This window comes from Prunus persica, chromosome G7 (genome assembly GCF_000346465.2).
Source record: "Prunus persica cultivar Lovell chromosome G7, Prunus_persica_NCBIv2, whole genome shotgun sequence".
Classification (NCBI taxonomy): Eukaryota; Viridiplantae; Streptophyta; class Magnoliopsida; order Rosales; family Rosaceae; genus Prunus; species Prunus persica.
The window spans coordinates 10,444,634-10,459,685 of record NC_034015.1 but is presented as its reverse complement, the minus strand read 5'-3'; the positions used below and the strand labels follow the sequence as shown (position 1 = coordinate 10,459,685).

At 38.0% G+C, this 15,052-nt stretch overlaps 2 protein-coding genes and 1 pseudogene across 4 annotated transcripts; 2 read left to right on the top strand and 1 right to left on the bottom strand.

The window, feature by feature from the left end:
* On the top strand, positions 1,089-3,570 carry LOC18770994 (putative pentatricopeptide repeat-containing protein At5g52630). The gene has a single exon (XM_007204491.2). The coding sequence runs from the start codon at positions 1,461-1,463 to the stop codon at positions 3,288-3,290; it is 1,830 nt and encodes a 609-aa protein (XP_007204553.2). The 5' UTR covers positions 1,089-1,460; the 3' UTR covers positions 3,291-3,570.
* Positions 4,259-10,684, top strand: LOC18770390 (protein DETOXIFICATION 42). 3 transcript variants are annotated; one of them, XM_020569111.1, is made up of 13 exons: positions 4,261-4,693; positions 4,929-5,050; positions 5,601-5,816; positions 5,975-6,135; positions 7,163-7,298; positions 8,259-8,355; positions 8,520-8,620; positions 9,025-9,188; positions 9,529-9,600; positions 9,732-9,794; positions 9,911-10,006; positions 10,158-10,276; positions 10,381-10,684. In XM_020569111.1, exons 1-13 carry the CDS (start codon positions 4,653-4,655, stop codon positions 10,421-10,423), a joined length of 1,431 nt encoding a protein of 476 aa, XP_020424700.1. In that variant the 5' UTR covers positions 4,261-4,652; the 3' UTR covers positions 10,424-10,684. The 3 variants fall into 3 exon arrangements, with proteins under 3 accessions (XP_020424701.1, XP_020424700.1, XP_007203966.1); XM_007203904.2 differs by having other exon boundaries at positions 9,678-9,794; XM_020569112.1 differs by lacking the exons at positions 10,158-10,276; positions 10,381-10,684 and having other exon boundaries at positions 4,259-4,693; positions 9,721-9,794; positions 9,911-10,003.
* On the bottom strand, positions 10,893-13,011 carry LOC18771030 (annotated as a pseudogene).

The window sequence follows — 15,052 nt, the reverse complement described above, 5'->3', positions numbered from 1 at the left end:
TCTCTAGGAGGTGGTTGTTTGCTTGCTGTATTACTTAGAGTATTCACAATCATGCTTTTTATTTTTTAGTTAAATTTTAACTAAAAATATATAAAAGTTATTTTATGAGCTCTCTATAAAAATTTAAACTCCAATCATGCTCTCTAATTTAGGGAGTCATAAATGCTATAACTCTTTTTTAATTGGTCAATCTTTATTAAAAAATAATATAAAAATTAATTAACATTAATTAAAAGTTTGAAATACTCATTAAATAAAACATCATTAAATTATAGGGAGTCACTAGGACTCATTTCTTTCTCCTTAGATTTAGGAGCTCCTAGAGGTTTCCCTATTTTATGAGGTGAATAGGAGTATGGTTGGAGTTGTATTTTTCCAAATCCTCCCTAAAATTTGTTTAAGGAAGTGGTTTAAGAAGCCCATTGTAGATGCTCTTAAGAGGTTATCCTACAGATGTTATATAGAGAGAGAAGAAGAAATAGTATATGAGTGGTGTTTTTCCTCTGTGTAGGAGAGAGAGTTCAGCTAGTAGAGTTTGTTCTCTTGAAGCCATTCTCTATTGATCAGAGAGATTAGTGCTTGTAATCCCTTTTTCTTTAGTGGAAGAAATTTCGGAGTTTGTCCCGTAGTTTTTCCCTTCACATTGAAGGATTTTCCACGTTAAATCTTATGTCTCTAAGCTCTCTATTTTTCTTTTTGTATTTACATTTGTTTCCGTTGCACTTGGCTTAACATCCCTGAAATCAATAATTGCGTTTTTTTTCTTTTGCTTTGAAAGGACAGTGTTTTTTTTTTTTGTCAATAAATAAGCCACACCCTCTTCCCCAACTCCAAACCCTAGCCCACCCCACAGCCTCAGGGGAAGGGGGTGGCTGCTTAGGGCTGATGTGGTTTTATTTTATTTTATGTTTATAAATCTTTTTCTTATTTTTAATATTTTATTAATATTTTAAGTAATTTAAAAAGGTAAGTCCACATAGGCCACATCAGCAACTATCGAAATTATAAAAGATTTACAAACATAGAATATCTCATTGTTAAAATTGAAAACACGAATACAAACATGTCTTAAAGGTACAACTGCATGATACCAAACTAAAATTAGCCAAAAAAATGAAGTACTTTTCAATTGAGAGGTAGAAGCAAACTACAATTATCCACAAGGCACACCCCTTTCACCTTTACTGGTTGCTTTCTCCACCCGTCCATGCCACCATCCACACACCCCATATAGCATCATTAAGGAAAGATAAGGGGATGGGATCAACTCCACCCTCCCAATCTATCTAATTCCTTTTTTTTTAGGTATTAGATTACGAATTGTGATTTGAAATCCACATAAGTAGAAGTCATAAATCAAAATAATTCTAATATCCATATATGAGTAAATGCAAGAGAAGTTGAGGATTGAAATGATCCAATACCCATCAACTCCCAAACCAAAGAACCCCAACCTCTAAATGCTTCACCCGCTTCCCAAAACACACCACCATCAACTGATCCCCAACTTCACCCTCCCAAAACCCCCACAAAACCCTCTAAACCAACACAGCTTTGAACAAAACTACAGGCACATCTGCAACCTCCTCCTCTCCCTAACCCAATCAAGAGCCCTCCCAAAGGGTCTCCAACTCCATTCCCATGTCCTCAAATCAGGCTTCCAAACCATCCCTCTCATATCTCACCACCTCATCAACTTCTACTCCAAGAACCAGCTGCCCCTTCATTCCCGCCAAATTTTTGAAGAGGCCCCAGAAAAGTCATCCACCACTTGGAGCTCAGTCATCTCCTCCTTTGCCCAAAATGAGCTTCCAGTTCTCGCCATTGAGTACTTTCGTCGAATGCTTGGCACGCCATTACGCCCTGATGACCATATATACCCCAGCGTGACCAAGTCCTGCGCGATTTTGAGTAGGCGGGATGTTGGGCAGTCTGTACATGGCTTTGCGGTGAAGACTGGGTTTGAGTTTGATGTGTTTGTGGGGAGTTCAGTGGTTGATATGTATGCTAAATGTGGGGAGATAAGAGATGCTCGGAAGATGTTTGATGATATTCCTCACAAGAATGTGGTTTCTTGGAGTGGGATGATATATGGGTATGCTCAAGTGGGCGAGGATGAGGAGGCTTTGAGACTGTTTAAACAGGCCTTGGTTCAAAATTTGGACGTCAATGATTTCACATTTTCGAGTGTTATACGGGTTTGTGGCAACTCCACGCTTCTTGAATTGGGGAAGCAAATACATGGCTTGTGCTTCAAAACAAATTTTAATTTGTCGAGTTTTGTAGGTAGTTCTTTGGTTTCCTTGTATTCTAAGTGTGGAGTGATCGAAGGAGCTTACCGAGTTTTTGATGAGATACCTGTTAAGAATCTTGGAATGTGGAATGCAATGCTTATCGCATGCGCGCAGCATGTGCACACGGATAAGGCTCTTGATCTATTTAAACAGATGGGAAGTGCTGGGATGAAGCCGAATTTCATTACGTTTTTGTGTGTGCTATATGCTTGTAGCCATGCTGGGCTTGTTGAAAAGGGGCAATATTATTTTGCTCTTATGAAAGAGTATGGGATTGAGCCAGGGGAACAGCATTATGCTTCCCTGGTAGATTTGCTTGGCCGTGCTGGAAAATTGGAGGAGGCAGTTAAAATTATTGAGGAAATGCCTATAGAACCAACAGAATCTATATGGGGAGCTTTATTAACGGGTTGTCGAATCCATGGTGACACTGAATTGGCAGCCTCTGTGGCTGACAGAGTCTTTGAGTTGGGTCCTGTGAGCCCTGGCCTGCATGTGCTTATGTCTAATGCTTATGCTGCTGCTGGAAGATTTGAGGAAGCAGCAAAAGCCAGGAAGATGCTTAGAGACCGAGGCATGAAAAAGGAAACTGGTTTGAGCTGGGTTGAGGAGGGAAATAAGATTCACACATTCGCGGCCGGGGACAGGAGGCACATGAGAACTAAAGAGATTTATCTGAAGTTGGAGGAGTTAGGGGAGGAAATGGAGAAAGCTGGTTATGTTGCAGACACAAGTTTTGTGCTAAGAGAAGTAAATCGAGAAGAGAAAGATCAGACTATTAGGTATCACAGTGAAAGACTAGCCGTAGCATTCGGTCTTATTACTTTTCCACCTGATAGGCCAATTAGGATTATGAAGAACTTGCGTATTTGCGGCGATTGTCATACCGCAATCAAGTTTATGTCCAAGTGCTCAGGAAGAGTTATCATAGTGAGGGATAACAATAGGTTTCATAGGTTTGAGGATGGAAAATGTACGTGTGGAGATTATTGGTAATTAAGATGTAACAAATTCATAAACCATTAACCAAAATTCTTAAAGCTCCACTTCAAGCTCTGGCTGCTGGTTGATCATAAAGTGTGCATCAGCAGACCTCCAGTTGATCTTTCCGTTGATTGTTAGGGACTGGAGCCTATCTCTTTCATTGGATACAGCAAGAGTTAGTGAGCCATTTTTTCCTGTACCATTTTTATTTTCTCCTTCTTCAGTCCTGAGCACTTGTACATCCATACATTCAATTTACAGATCATCTATCACATGTTACGGATTCACGCTATGCAGGTCTTGAGTTCTTTTTTTATGTTACCAAAATATGTATACATTCTTTTATAATCTATATTGTTATGCATGCTGGATGAAGAAGAGATAAGCCACAGCCAAATAGCACAGCCAAATTATTAAATGAAGCTTTAACACCATGAAACAAAATGCAACTCAAACCGCAAGTCAAGGGCAAAGTTTTGAGTACAATACTAATACAAAAGGCTTCTGAGGAGATGGAATGAGCAAACAAGGCTTCTGGTAAAACAAATAGCCAATTATCGGCACCACCAAGCCCCTTCCCCACAATGGAGGCCAAACTCCAATATTATATGTGTGTGTATATATAAATATATATTGTACGTGTGGCTAAAATGATCAAATAAGTGCCATGTAAATAAAACATGTTTGAACTAAAAGAAAACCTCAACAGAAGGCAGCATTGCTATTGGACAAATCGACTTTTACAATGTGAGTCAAATCATATGGGCTTTTGAGTCCTACAACTATGCTACGACCCTTTATTTTGTAGTTGTTTACGTTAAACGTGTATACACTAGGGTAGATTGCCATTGTCTGAGGTTAAATTATTATAATATATTGATGGGTTGGGTTCTGTCTGAATTTTATGAACTGAGGGAGGTTCATTCGGTGTCTGCTTACATGGTGTCGGCAGGTTAGTTTAGCACTCCAAATCACCTCTTCTGGAGGACAAGATTTATTTGATTTTTGCCCTTAAGCGTACTCTTTTCGTTTGATGATTTGGGTCCTCATTGTTACAGTTTTTTTATTGATCATTTTAGTATTAAAAACCAAAAAATATACAATCTTTAGATAGCTGTTGTCAGTTCTTAAGGGTTGTTCATATTTTCTTTTATGGTTTTCGTTTCAAATTGTTGTTTGACTTTTTCTTGAAGTTGGGTTTCCTTATTTCTTGAATTTTTATCCATTTGAAGCATTTCTTGTTTCTGGAATGGTGATGATCAGAATTAGTTTTGAATATTGAGATTTTCTCTTTCATAGCACTGTTTATTGTTTGTTGCATTGCTGTATTTGCTCCATGAAAAAGGCCTTGCTCTCTTGAATTTGTGAAAGAATATGGGCAATATGCCCCTCTTTGTTTTCTTCAAGGACATAAGGTAACTATTTGTTTCCCTAAGTGGCCTCTTTTAGCTTATTTCTATTGTCATCATTATCGTTGTTGTATTAAATTCAATAGCTTTGTATCCTTGTATTTGGACACATAGTTAATCTGATTAAGGTTCAAACGTCTAATTAAAACTGGTTTATTTTTCTTTTTGTTGGTTCTATTTGTTAGGATTTTAGTGGCAAATTTATGATTTCTAATTGCAGTTTTTTGCTTGTTATTGCCAGAAATGTTTTCAAAGCAGATGAGCTAGGCCTGGAAATAGTGCATATAGCCCTTCCTACACTGTTGGCGTTATTGGCAGACCCTGTTGCTTCTCTAGTTGACACAGCATTCGTTGGCCATATAGGTTTGTCATATAACAAAGATAATCTTCACTCAACGAAGCTGTGACTTCTTGAATAGTTTGTTTGGGGTTCACAAATGCATTTCCAATCTTTCTTTACATCTTGACCATTTTAGTGGAATCTTTTCTGGGAGATTAAAATGTAAATTTTTTCTCTAAAATCAAAATTTTAAAATGGGAAGCTTTTTGTTCATGTTGCAGCTTTTTTCTTTCTAAAGCAGAAAAATGTGAACTGCACAGAGCCTTTTTTCCAGGTTGTTTATAGGACAGTTACAAAGTTAAATGTTATGAAGTGTCATGATAGGAACAAAGTTAATTACTTGCAAAATCTTGGAAATAGAATTGCAATATTTCATTGCTGGCCATTGAAACTGTTGCTTTGCAATGAACTACATGGATTAGTTCATCCATTTTATGTATCTATGTATGTATGCTTAACTTCTGCTGCCATGTCCAGTAGATGTGCCATTTAAATGCTGTTACATTTTTCTTTATTATAGAATTAATACTACTTATCAATAATTAAGCTCTTGTTACCCAATAATCCATATAGGTCCAGTGGAGCTCGCGGCTGTTGGAATTTCTATTGCTGTTTTCAATCAAGTATCTAAGATAGCAATTTTTCCGCTTGTCAGTATTACAACCTCTTTTGTTGCTGAAGAAGATGCTACTGAAGAACTGAGGGCAAATGAACAAGTTCATGAAAACGTTGAAAATGGTACTCCCATTAGCATGGAAATGGAGATGGAAGAACTCGTACCACTAGTTGGTATATTGCCTCCTTTACTCCCTTCTTAATGTGACTATGCTGAATATATGGATAAAGTTGCATATGTTCATAGGAGCTCCCCTATACTTTAATTCAACTATTTAGAATTATACTCACTTATTATATATTTTTGCTTCAATTTGAACTACACTCCACAGGCAAGTCATCATCTACGGAAATGGTCAAACTTGAGTGTGTCCGAAGGCATATTCCATCTGCGTCATCAGCATTGGTGGTTGGCAGCATACTTGGGTTTATTCAAGCTGTATTCCTAATTTTTGCTGCAAACCCTGTCCTGAATTACATGGGTGTTGATTCTGTAAGTAATATTTTGAAATGCTGGAGTCTTTAGATATTTTGTTTTATCCTTTCTTTTTTTTTAAATTCTTGTTATGGAGTACCTTGAATATTAGTCGAGTTGATCTCATATCTTTGTCATTAGCAACTTCAGTTTATTTGTGAGGGTTTCCTTATCGAATCCTTTTTGTTTCCATTTCTGCATCATACATTTAATAAGCTATGCTTTACTGTTTTAAACTTCAACCTCCAAGTATATTGGGTCGGTGTTTGCCAAAATGTCGAGCCGATGGGGTGTCTTTTCTGCCTACAAAAAGAAAAGAAAAGAAAAGAAAAGGAGGGGGGGTAGTTCTTACATACCTATCAGTAAAAATGTTTTTCCACGAGAAGTGTTTATGAAAATCAGGCAGGGATTAAGTTAGGAAGTATTAGTAGTGGTGGAACAAACTTACGGAGCAATGTTGCATGATGGAAAGTAAGATTGTTCTCTCTGCCTCATATCTTCACAAGAAAGAGGGAGAGAGAGAGAGAGAGAGAAAGAGAGAGCTGTGCCTTTGAGGTGTGGAAGATATCTCATATCTGAGACATACCATTTTTTTGCTGGGTATGTTTCGTGGGAACTTCCAGCCGTACTACTGAATCATTGTTTCTGCTCTTTTTATTAGATTCAGATGCTTACAAGGATAGATTTGATGTGTTGAAGTCAATCATTTTCTATATGTTTAATGAGTACTAAATTCTTGAGTTATCTGTATTCAGAATTTGAAGTAAAGCACATTCGGATTCCTTATTGTTGCAATGTTGTTCAGATGTACATAGTTTACTTGTTGAAGTTGTTCCGGTACTTCACATATATAAGTCTTGAATTTTCTACAATTCTTATGTTGATGTTATATTTCTCACATAAGTTTGTTTTTCTATTCGAGAATGCGCTTCGAGTTCATCTCTATTTGCCTTTTGGTTCTATATAAAATTACTGACATTTAAGATATACTTTGGCATGTATAGCAAATTCAATAATGACAGTTTCTTTTGTTTTCTTAATGCAGAATTCTCCTATGCTAAAACCAGCAAGACAATACTTGACATTGAGGTCACTTGGTGCTCCAGCTGTTCTTCTCTCTTTGGCTGTGCAAGGGGTTTTTCGTGGTTTTAAAGATACAAAAACTCCTCTATATGCTACAAGTAATCTAAGCCTTCTCTCTTTCTTTTTAATTTCTTTTTCCCTTTAGACTATTAGACAGTAATACGTTGTCAATGCACATACGAGCATGACCCAAAAAAGTGCAGTGACTTCATTAGCGTTTGAAACATGTATAATCTTCTCCCAGAATTTGAACTGAATAATTTCATTCTGCAATGGAAGATCATTATGAAGATCCATGTCATGATGGCATTCATAATTTCTATGCCAATATATCAGATCCAGGGGACTACTATCAAATTGAATTGGATTGGGTCCGGGACATCATTTGTGTCCTCCATTATTCTTTCTTCATACTGTCATTTTATCATTCTGATCCTATTATCATTTTCAAGCATAAAATCTCAAAACTAGCAATCCTCCATTCTTGTCTTATCTTCACCTCCGGGGAAGTGATACTGGCATAAGTTTTCAAGTTTCTTTTACTCATGATCAAACAATAGCATTAGTCTCAGTTTCGTATGTAAAAATGTAAATACCAACCATTTATCCTGGATTCGACTTGTTTTCCATTGTCGAGGGTTAGGAATCTGTTTCATTTAATTCTCTGTTTGTATTATATTTTATGCATCCGTCTTATGAAAAGATTGCATTTGATAGTTGATCCAAGTTGTAGAATGCTTGAATCCCATATATATCTGTTCATTGACTTGGACATTTAGTCTTCCAGTTATTTTTTGTTTAACAACTGCTTATACTGCTAAATAATCAAGGAAGAAAGTATCATTGATCTAAAACTTTGCAACCACTAGAATATATATTGTTACTAAGTATGTGTATATGCACATATTTTGTCTACATTAACAACTTCATTACTTGTTGGGGGTAATTCTAAATTTAGTTCTATTGAGCAGATTCTGCTCTGAAGGATATGAACTCGTCATCTTTGTTGGGTTAATTTGACTGAAATCCTTCTATATGGTTTGTTTCTTAAAATGTAGTTGTGGGAGATGTAGCAAACATCATTTTGGACCCAATATTAATGTTCGTATTCCATATGGGTGTTAGAGGTGCGGCCATTGCCCATGTTGTTTCTCAGTAAGCTTATCTTTGGCTGATAGTAATTGATTAGTTCAGACCATTTGCCAAGACTTCTTTTGTTCTTTTTTTACTCTACTTTTTTTTTTTTTTTTTTGGGGTTAGTATAAATGACACTCTTTGGCATCTTTGCTGCTGTTTCACTTGATTTGTGATCATTGTAGGTACTTAATCTCCCTGATATTGTTGTGGAAATTAAACAAGCAAGTTGATCTCCTAACCTCAGGTGTCAAAGATCTACGATTCGGCCAGTTTCTGAAAAATGGTAGAGGCTTCTATATCTTTTTTTCTTTGTAAGTAAATAATCTGCAAGTAGAATTTCACCAGTCCTTAGATAATGAATCCATATCTTTGGTATTATTGAAACTCAAGGCCCCAAATATGTCTTAATATATGTACGAAAACACTGATAGCCTATAGTCGAGTTCCCATATCTTCTCGAGCAGGTTTTCATGAAGTTAAAATGTTTGTTATTATCTTAAAGGTATTACAATCATTTTATTTGACATTCAAGTTATTTTATAAGAATTTATGGCGTTGGCCCTTCTATTATAATCACAAACAAAAAAATTCCTTCACTAGTTCCTCATCTTCTGGTCTATGGTTTTTCTATTAGAAAATAGTTTCTTGTTGATTGTTCTATAACTTTATTTTTTGGTCTTGGATCAGGGTTTTTGTTATTGGTGAGGGTGATAGCTGCAACATTCTGTGTTACTCTGGCAGCAGCATTAGCTGCAAGGCAGGGACCGACGACAATGGCTGCATTCCAAGTTTGCTTGCAGATCTGGTTGGCAGCCTCTTTGCTTGCTGACGGGTTGGCTGTGGCTGGACAAGTAAGTAATGGATTTTGAAAAGAGAATGGATTGATATGATGGTAATTTACATTCCTGACATCCCACAATTTTGTGGACTTACCTTATCATGTTCAAATAAGAATTGCACTTCACTTAAGAATGTTTAGAAATTGTATCAAGCATAGTAAAAATGTACAACCTATGAGCATGGTGTTTGGCCATATATAGACTATCTTCTGTACATATCGTTTCAGAAATTATGTTTTGCTCATGTTAAGAATCGCATTTTGCTCTGTTTTAAGGCAGTCTTAGCCTTGTTTTATTTGCTGTAATTCTGTTGTTTCTTATCCTCTATAACACCGTCTTACTTCACTTTCAGGCAATCCTTGCAAGCGCCTTTGCAAGGAAAGATCACAGCAAGGCCGTCGCCACAGCTTCACGTGTATTGCAGGTAACCTAACTTTTGAACATATCAATTTACTCTTTTTCCTTGTCGTATTTTGAATTGCTTATGGTTCTATTATGCAGTTGGCTTTGGTTCTAGGGCTAATGCTCTCGATCATTCTCATGGTTGTATTACAGTTTGGCTCCAGAATATTTACAAAAGACATCAACGTTTTGCAGCTTATAAGTTTAGGCATCCCGGTATCTCTCTCCCCTTCTGCCCAAGCAAAGAAACAAATGACTTTTTTATTTCTTGTTCCAATAGTTCCAGGGTAATTTTGAGCTGAGACTTATTTTTTTGTTTTTGTTTTGGCTAGTTTGTTGCAGTGACTCAACCTATTAACGCTTTAGCATTTGTTTTTGATGGAGTCAATTATGGAGCGTCAGATTTTGCATATTCTGCATACTCAATGGCAAGTCTAACGCTTGTTGCGCTCTTAATCAATTATTTTTTATTTTGCTTCTTGTTTACCAGTGGTAGAATAGATGTCTGTACAGACAAATCTCTCTCTCTCTCTCTCTCTCTCTCTCTCTCTCTCTCTCATTATTCTCTGTTAATTCCAGGTTTTGGTGGCTTTAGTGAGCATATTGTGCCTATTTCTATTATCAAGCCACGGCTTTGTTGGTATCTGGGTTGCTTTATCTGTCTTTATGAGTTTGCGCGCACTGGTTGGATTTTGGAGGTAAATATCCAGTTGAACTAAATTGTTTAACAAAGATTGTTGTCATAACATATTTGGTGATCTGTAAATTCAAAGTTGCATCAACAGCATGAAACCTTTTGCAGGATAGGAACGGGAATGGGACCGTGGAGCTTTCTTAGGGAGTAAATTCTGAATAATATGTTTCTGCATATATTCCTTCTTTTCCAAACATTATTTATTGTCGAGCATGTCTTACAAGCTCACCGGAAGGGCAAAGAGGAAACTCTTAAGAGGGGATGATATTACTGATCTGCCATCACCATTTCTTGTTTGGGGATGATTGAGATAACCACACATATGTAATGAAAAACAAGAGAGCACCATTCTTTTACTGCTTTCTCAAGTTAGGTCGAATGAATCGTAATTGGTGATCTATACTGTTATTTATGTTCACGCGTGAATTATGCCAAGGATTGGGTGACTGTCAGCCGTTAATGCATGTAGATTATTATCAGCCGTACTCACATGCATCAACAGTTAACATTCATCTAGAAGTGCGTGGGCAACTGTTCTTAGCACCCCCCAAGTTCACGTCCTTTAGCATCCCCAGTTAACTGGATGGCAAACTAAATCCCTCAAAAGATCTTATATACCATGTTGATGACACTAACTTATCTGACAGATGAGATGGCAACTCACATCATCTACCACGTGAGATGGCACAAAAATAAATAGAAAACCACTTACAAGCAACAGCAGCAGCGACAACAATGCTGTTTGTAGTGTTGTGATCATCAGGGAATGAAAGGAATGGCGATAACATACAAGTCATTCTTCTTGATAGCAGCCAACTTGATAGGTTCCGTCATGTCAAGCTGAAGCTGTTGCTGTTGCTCTTGTTCTTCTTCTTCTTGAGTGGCATTAAAGGCATTTTTTAAGACAACAGGGGATGGGGGAGGGAGTTTCCAGTTAAAGTGGTAGAGCAGTTGAGCAAGCAAGCTCAACGGATGTAGTTCCAAATAATATGCCTGTACACATTCTCTTACCTCCCCAAATGGAATAAATTTGAAGTCATTCCCTCGAAAATCAACCCGACAACCTTGGAACCTGTCAGGCATAAAGCAATCAGGATTTTCCCACATCCCCCAAGCATTGATTAACACTCTCGATTTACTTGGTATATCGTACATGCCAATTTTATGTAATAATAAGCCGCTTTGTTCATCATCATCTGCTTCAGCTAATTGCCTTGGGATTAAAGGAAGAGGAGGGTGTAATCATAGAGTTTCTTTTACCACCATCTTCAAGTAGTCTGGCTTCTTCATGTCTGCATCTTCAAGTTTTTTCTCATTTTCCAATCCTGCAACAACTTGGCGTACCTCCGCCTGTGCTCTCCATTGCTCTAGGATTTCTCACAAGTTCTGACATTGCCCATTCTGTGGTAGCCGCTGCAGTCTCACTTCCAGCAAAATACAAGTCCTATAAAAATAAAAGTACTTTATTCACTTAATATCATTTTCATACCAACTAATTATAATGTCATGTCCTGATGACCTTGACAGAACAGAAATTAATTAGTCAAGAAACAAAAGAAGTAGATTATAACACTCATAGAGGTAACGTTATGCACATACGTACCAGCGTGACAGCTTTGATTATGGTGTTTGTGAGATCAATTTGGAGTTCACCAGACTCCTGGAGTTGTAAAAGCACATCAACTAGATCTTCTTCTTCTTCCTGATGGCATGATTCTTTGTTATTTTTGTTGGTTAATAATGCAAAGGCGGCCTTTCTTTTCTTTCTAAGGTCATTGATGACTTCCTCTAGAATCCTGTCCATCTTTCGGTGTATTTTCTCCGAGGCAGGCTTCAAACCAGTGACATAACGGAGGAGCTAAAGCGAAGGGAAGAGATCAGGCAGATAAAAGCCCACCACGAACTTTCCCATTTCCTCCACCAATGATATAAATTCTTGTTGATGTTTGCACTTTTTCCCCAAGGCTGCACGGGCAGTAATGCAATTCTGCATGTTGAAGATCATGTCGCTAAGATTGACAGGATGACCCTCAGATGAGGAGATTGATTGAACTAGACTCGATGCCTCTTCGTTTCTTATCGATGAAAAAGACCACACCTGTTTCGCGCTCAGGAGCTCAAGCATGCAAACCTTTCTCATTTCTCTCCAGTGATCATTATCAGGAACAAAGATAAGCGCTGGCCGGCAGTTCGGAGAAAGCGGCCTTGTTTATCTTCAACACCTCTTCAGCTAACTGTGGTGATGAAATGACTATGTGGTTGATACTTGTCACAGTTTGAGGTGCATGATAGGCCCATACTTCTTGGCCAAGTCTGTCAGGCAATGATGTTGTAAAGAGCCAGCCAACTGGTGCAAGCTTCCAATCAGATGTAGCTTCCATGGCTCTGGAGGCAACCTAAGATCAATTGGACAAGTATGGCTTCTAAATCTCTTCCAGTATATAGCAAGGACAACAAGGAGCACCAGAGAAGTGAAGAGAGGAAGGGAAGGACTTCGGATTATTTGGAGCATCATCTGTGACACAAATGAAGAAGCTCTTGTCATTATAATCATGCATCTGTTTTTCTGGCAGAAGCATTGGTTTTAAAATGGGCACTTTTACATGCTTCCAGGCTTCCTTTACAATATCTGGATATTGAAGATTTTTTGGCAATTTTTACGATTTTTTGGCTAATAGCTGACAGGGCAAGGCTGCTGATGTGTCAAGACTCTTGCGTTAATCATGGGTGTTAGTTTGTATTTAGCTGTTGTAATGGTCACGTGTATCTTTCAATTAGTTTGGAAGAACTAGCTTAATTACTAAGCAAAGCCCAAAGTATAAAGGTCTCTTGTTACTGTAATATTCATGAATTGGAAAAGAAATCTCAGATACTATTCTCATTTTCTCTCTCTGATTTCTCGATTCTTCTTCTTCTCATTTCTTCCTCAATCGTTAGCATGGTATCAGAGCAAGTTTCAATCCTGGGACATGTGGGTTATGGGCTCACCAAAACCTAGCTCAATCTACAGGCTTCTATAGTGGCTTGTACACTTTGATCCTGATGTGCTTCCTCTGTGTTCAGCTCTGATTTCATGTTCTCTTTCTTTCCCCTTCTTCAATTTCACGTCAATTTCATGCTCAATTCCTTTCCTGTTTGTTGAATCAATTTCTTCGATTTCACGCTCAATTTCTTTCTCAATTTCACGTCTTCTTCTTCGATTCCAAAACTCTCATCTTTCTTCTGTGATTGTTAGACAAATTCATCTTCTAAGGTTTCTTTGACATTCTATTTTTTTGCATCAATGGCAGCTTCGTCTCTCAAAATTGAAGGATTGCTAGGAATGGTTTGTTGAGAGTGTTTGTCCCACATTGAAATGTTAAGGGACCTAGCCTAGATTTATAAGGAGTTGGGCTACTCCCCCCATTGCCAATTGGTTTTGGGGCGGAACCTCAACTTCCTTCATGGTATCAAAGCGGGTTAGCCCACGTGTGAAAGCCCAACGGCCACACGTGCTCAACGTCACCTAATATATGTTGTCCACGTGTTAGACTTGAAAATTCGCCACACGTGTGGAGGCGTGTGAGAATGTGAAGGTAAAAAGTCCTACATTGGAAAATTGAGAAACCTAACAAGGGCTTATAAGGAGTTGAGCTACTCCCCTCATTGCCAATTGGTTTTGGGGTGGAACCTCAACTTCCTTCATGGTATCAAGGGCTTATAAGGAGTTGGGCTACTCCCCCCCATTGCCAATTGCTTTTGGGATGGAACCTCAACTTCCTTCATGGTATCAGAGCAGGTTAGCCCATATGTGAAAGCCCAATGGCCACACATGCTCAACGTTACCCAATATGTGTTGTCCACGTGTTAGGCTTGAAAATTCAATACACGTGTGGGGGTGTGTGAGAATGTAAAGGTAAAAAGTCTCACATTAGAAAGTTAAGAAACCTAGCAAGACAGTTATAGACGGCTAAAAATATGATCAAGACAGTTCTCGTTGCTCGAAATACTTCCATTTCGTTCAAAGAGTTTAGCACTCATCTTTTAGCTGCTGAAAAATCTGTGCAATCGCGCCTTTCAGCTTTTCATACTCCTATGGTGGCTGTGGGAGCAAATTTTCCCACGAGAATATTCGTCCAAGATTCCTTCGTTTTCTCCGCCTCTCTTTCTCCCTGCAAAACAGATCGGAGTAAAAGGACCACACCCGGAGGGTGTTGGCCAAAGGCCCTCCGATGCCTAAGTTATGTAGGATAATTCAAGAAAAATCGAGTGGCCGGAGCCGTGTGTGGTGGCCGGAGCCTTATGTGAGAGAGAGAAAGAGAGGAGGTGGCTAGGGTTTTTGAGAAATAATTTATGCAGAGTTTCAGTAGGAATTTAGGCGTACCTTAACCTTTGTGTGTGGCCATCCTTTTATAGTGGTCTCGGAGGCTAGGGTTTCAGAGGAATAATTCCGTAGATGGAAAGGAATTATTCCTCCCCGATTTGGAATTGATTTGATTAATTAGGGATTTGATTAATTAGGGTAAATCAAATCCCTAATTGGAGTAGGTATCAAATCAATTCCTAACTTAAATAGGTAACTCCTCATTTAATTGGAAATTGGAGTAGGAATAAAATTAATTCTCGACCCTATTAGGTAATATTCTATTTAATTGGGTAATCCCCAATTAAATTGAATAATTCTCAATTATGTCAAATAATCCCCAAATGGAAGGAATTATTTGACCTAGCGTTTTGATTTAATTAGGTTCCCACAGTGGCCATGATTGGTCATACTTCTTCTGCTCTCTCAATCCGGGCG

Excerpts from the sequence above, each read along its gene's own strand:
- LOC18770994 (XM_007204491.2), top strand. The coding sequence starts at position 1,461 with ATGCTTCACCCGCTTCCCAAAACACACCACCATCAACTGATCCCCAAC.
- LOC18770390 (XM_007203904.2), top strand. The coding sequence starts at position 4,653 with ATGGGCAATATGCCCCTCTTTGTTTTCTTCAAGGACATAAG. Across the intron at positions 5,817-5,974 it reads AGAACTCGTACCACTAGTTG|GCAAGTCATCATCTACGGAA; the intron begins GTATATTGCCTC and ends TACACTCCACAG. Across the intron at positions 9,795-9,910 it reads TTATAAGTTTAGGCATCCCG|TTTGTTGCAGTGACTCAACC; the intron begins GTATCTCTCTCC and ends TGTTTTGGCTAG.